The sequence below is a fragment of the Corylus avellana genome, chromosome ca7, assembly GCF_901000735.1.
Source record: "Corylus avellana chromosome ca7, CavTom2PMs-1.0".
NCBI classification, from domain to species: Eukaryota; Viridiplantae; Streptophyta; class Magnoliopsida; order Fagales; family Betulaceae; genus Corylus; species Corylus avellana.
The window spans coordinates 5,681,942-5,686,528 of record NC_081547.1 but is presented as its reverse complement, the minus strand read 5'-3'; the positions used below and the strand labels follow the sequence as shown (position 1 = coordinate 5,686,528).

General features: G+C 39.0%; 1 protein-coding gene across 1 annotated transcript; it reads left to right on the top strand.

Moving 5' to 3' along the window:
* Window positions 1–1,465: 1,465 nt before the first annotated feature.
* LOC132188260 (2-methylpropanoate--CoA ligase CCL4-like) lies at window positions 1,466–3,385 on the top strand. Its single transcript, XM_059602679.1, has one exon. It carries the CDS (start codon window positions 1,613–1,615, stop codon window positions 3,281–3,283), a length of 1,671 nt encoding a protein of 556 aa, XP_059458662.1. The 5' UTR covers window positions 1,466–1,612; the 3' UTR covers window positions 3,284–3,385.
* Window positions 3,386–4,587: the final 1,202 nt, after the last annotated feature.

Genomic DNA, 4,587 nt, shown 5'->3' with positions numbered 1-4,587 from the left:
AAAATATTCTTTTTATGAATACAAAATAAAACAAAATATTTTACTTAACGTTTAATGCAATAAAAAAAAAAAAAATCCTCTAATGTCGGAAAGCGTCTATATTCCTTTTATGCACAACAATTAAATAAAATTTTGTCTTATTTTGCTTTTAAAAGCAGAAAAACACTTCCAAAAATTGTCTGAAAATCTGAGTAAATCACACACACAAAAAAAAAAAAATCTCATAAAACATTCATACGAGTTTAAACATGAAATCCTTAGTTTTAATTTAATCTATTTAAAATATGAATAGTTTTATGTCAGAAAATGGGCCGGAGGAAAGTCCACCTAGAAGGTGACGCCCTTGGCGTTGTCCAGGCTTTCCAGAGAGATTCATCCTGGCGAGGCAGTTATGGAGTCGTGGTGCATGACGCAAAACAGCAGCTGGCCAACATGTTGGAATGGAAAATGACGCATGTCCTTCGTCAAGCTAATGTGGAGGCTCATTCTCTTGCCAAATATGCACTAACTTTACCCTCAGAATGTCTTTGGCTTACAGATTTCCCTGACTGTATTGTTCCACGTGTACTTGCCATGCAAGTTTAATCTTGAGTAATGAAATTTTCGATTCAAAAAAAAATATGAATAGTTTTAAAAAGAAGTATAAAGAAAAAAAATTAGCAAGAAGAAAACTTAAATTTTGATTATCAAAGCATTAATAGAAAATTAGTCGAAATCTCTTATATTGTTGTTGTGATACCTATTATATCTCAATACAAATAAAAATCAAAACTCATATATTTATGAACATTTGAAAAAACAAATACAAAGAAGAAAAAAAAACCTTTTTTTTTTTTTTTGTATGAATACAAATTAAATCAAAATCTTTCACTCAACATGTAATGCAATTAAATAAATCTTCTCATATCAAGTTCCGTTTGTGGAAATACAATATTACTCTTCATTTTACACTAAATCCATACTCTATATTTCATTTGAGAGTCCTCCTTTTGTGCACAACAATCGGATAATTTTTTGCCTTCCTTTTCTTTCAAAAGCTAAAAAAGCATGAAAATCTCATCACTTAATGAAATCTATATAAGAAATGTTTTTGAAATATTTTCCTAGAATAATAAAACCGGTTCAATTATGATGTGTATATGCATAAGAATAGAAATTCTTTCAGGATTAATGCATGCAATACATATATTGTATATATCCGGTTATGGGTACAATGTTTTTAAATTGCGACTTTTGTCTCCCTATAATTTTGGAGAGAAGTAAATTATGAAACCATATAATTATCTCATCCCACATTAAATCTCATCGCTTAATCAAATCTATATAAGGAAACATTTTGAAATAAAATTTTATCATAATGAAAAACCGGTTCACTCCTCTCTAAGGAAGGATTCGGCTTATAATTAAAAACAAACGCTTTTAGAAGTAAATGTTTTAGGTCAGGTTGCTACGTTTGTGTATAATATATTTAAGAAGGTATATTGATATTAAGGTTGCCGGTTATTTAGAAGAAACGGAGCTGCTTTTAATAGTTTTGAACAATTTATAAATAATCTGATACATATTGTCTCTCCCTCACATACCCTCTGCATTGTAAATCTTACTGGGACTAATGGAAGACCTGAAAGCAAGTCCAGCAAATTCATCGCCTCTAACCCCGCTAGGCTTCTTGGAAAGAGCGGCTACTGTGTATGGTGATTGCCCTTCTGTTGTCTACAACAACACCACCTACAAGTGGGCGGAAACCCACCGTCGATGCCTCCAAGTGGCCTCGTCGATCGCATCGCTCGGCATCAAGAGGGGCGATGTCGTGTCCGTTGTGGCCCCCAACATCCCTGCCATGTACGAGCTCCACTTCGCTGTCCCAATGTCCGGGGCAATCCTAAGCAACATCAACACGCGCCTCGACGCCCGCACTGTTTCCGTACTCCTGCGCCACAGCGAATCGAAGCTCGTCTTCGTGGACCACCTCTTTCGCTCTCTCGTCTTGGAGGCCCTCTCTTTGTTGCCACCCAATGCCCAACGCCCCCTGCTCGTCCTCATCGCCGATCATCATGGTGGTGATGGCCAAGATTCCTCATCAGCCGTTGATCAGTTTTGCTCCACCTACGAGACACTGATCGAGAAAGGTGATCCTGAGTTCAGGTGGGACCCTCCCAGCAGCGAGTGGGACCCAATTTCTTTAAACTACACCTCTGGTACAACTTCTGCCCCAAAGGGGGTGGTCCACTGCCACAGGGGCGTCTTCATCATCATCGTTAACTCTCTCATCGACTGGGCTGTCCAAGAGCGGCCCGTTTTCTTGTGGACCCTACCGATGTTCCACGCTAACGGGTGGAGCTACCCGTGGGCCATGGCAGCCGTAGGTGGGACCAACATCTGCCTCCGTAGATTCGATGGACCCACCGTCTTCAGCCTGATTAGAGAACACGGTGTCACTCACATGTGCGGCGCGCCTGTGGTGCTCATCATGCTAACAAGCTCTCCCCAAAACGAACCGCTCCCAAACCCGGTTCAGATCCTCACAGCAGGAGCTCCACCACCGGCCGCGGTGCTATTTCGAATCGAGTCATTGGGTTTCGTGGTGAGTCACGGGTACGGGTTGACCGAAACGGCAGGACTCGTCGTGTCGTGCGCGTGGAAGCCACATTGGAATCGGTTGCCGGCGAGTGAGAGGGCCAGGCTCAAGGCCAGACAAGGAGTGAGGGCCATCGGTCTGACGGAAGTGGATGTCGTGAATGCCGAGTCAGGAGCGAGTGTGAAACGAGATGGGTCAACACTCGGCGAAGTTGTTATGAGAGGTGGGTCGCTAATGCTGGGGTATCTCAAAGACCCGGAGGAGACCTCCAAGTGCATGAAAGAGAATGGGTGGTTTTACACGGGGGACGTCGGAGTCATGCACCCAGATGGTTATTTGGAGATCAAAGATCGGTCAAAGGACGTGATCATAAGCGGCGGAGAAAACTTGAGCAGTGTGGAAGTGGAGTCGGTGCTGTACACGCATCCGGCGGTTAACGAGGCGGTCGTGGTGGCTCGGCCCGATGAGTTCTGGGGAGAGACGCCTTGTGCGTTTGTGAGCTTGAGAAATGATGGGTCCACCCCGAATCCAACTGATAAGGAGATTATGGAATTTTGTAGGGCTAAGTTGCCGCACTTCATGGTGCCCAAGACGGTGGTGTTCAAGGATGAACTGCCCAAGTCATCCGTTGGGAAGATTCTGAAGTTTGTGCTCAGGGAGATTGCCACAGCCATGGGCTCCTCAAGTCGAGTCGGACGTAGTTGACTAGCCCGAGTTGTTATGGATCTTGTTTCTCGCACGTTTCTTTCTTCTTTTCTTTTTTTCGTTAAATTCATGTGTTTTTTTTTTTTTTTTACCCAATTTGAGATGCACTGGTTCGTCTTTGTGGCGAAATAAAGCTATATATGTTTGACAAATTAATGCCATACTTTGAATAATAGTATGTATTGACAAAAGAGGCTACGTAATTTTCAGCTTTTGCTTGTATTTTTTTTTTTTCTATTAAAAAAAAAAAAAAAACACATACTCTTTCTACTGAAGTTGGATCCAATTGAATTGCACGGGAAACGACATGCCATGTCGATCTCTAAGATGCGAGTCCAATTGAATTGCTCTAGCTCAGGCTCAAGCTTAGTACCCACCCTGGCGACTTAAGCTTGGACATGAAATGGGGCCATGTCAAGCTTAAGCTCGAGAAAAAATTTAACAAGATAAGCTTAACAAGAACTATTCGCTCTAGCTTGACTTATTTACACTTAAACCTAGTGGTAGAGCTTTTTTTGAAGGAGTAGAGCAATAACTTGCGTAAGTAAGAGATAAGAAATTTATTTTTTAAAAAAAAAAAAAAAAAAAAAAAAAAAAAAAAAAGAAAAAGAAAAAGCTTTGGGACGCCTCAAGTGGCTCCGCTCATACCTCCGGTGCACCTAGTAGGCCTAAAGTAATAAATTTAAGTATATAATGTTTAAATATTAAATATATAATATTTTTTAAAATATGTATATTATATTTTCGTTCTTCTTACGTTTTATAATGCAATATGACTAATCTTTCAAATATGACTGCTTCGATACGTAATATTTCAAATAAGACATGCATGAAGAGAGAAAAATGAAAATTTATAAAGGGACTGAGTTATAATTAAATAAGATGTGTGATGTGGTTGCGTTGGCGACTTTCCATCTCGTGAACATTTAACTATTTTATATAGATATATATATATATATATATATATATATATATAATGCTATTGAATTGAATAAGCTGAATTGACTTTCCATTCTTCATTCTTTCTTTTCCAAAACCTATATCTTGAGTGTTAATTGTTTTCCTTCTTTCTATCCGTAATTATTTTTTATCATAATTGAGGGCCTTAATTACAAAAAAAAGTTTACTAACTTTTTTACGGAATAGGATCATTTTCAGTTCATATTGGACGAACAATATTTAGTTAATGGTCAATATCTCTGTCCAATTAATAAATAGGACATTTGTCCAATTAATAAAAATAATAATAAAATATTATATGTTTTTAAAAATTATAAAAAACTAAGCGGTGGCTGGCCAATCAT

Excerpts from the sequence above, each read along its gene's own strand:
- LOC132188260 (XM_059602679.1), top strand. The coding sequence starts at position 1,613 with ATGGAAGACCTGAAAGCAAGTCCAGCAAATTCATCGCCTCTAACCCCG.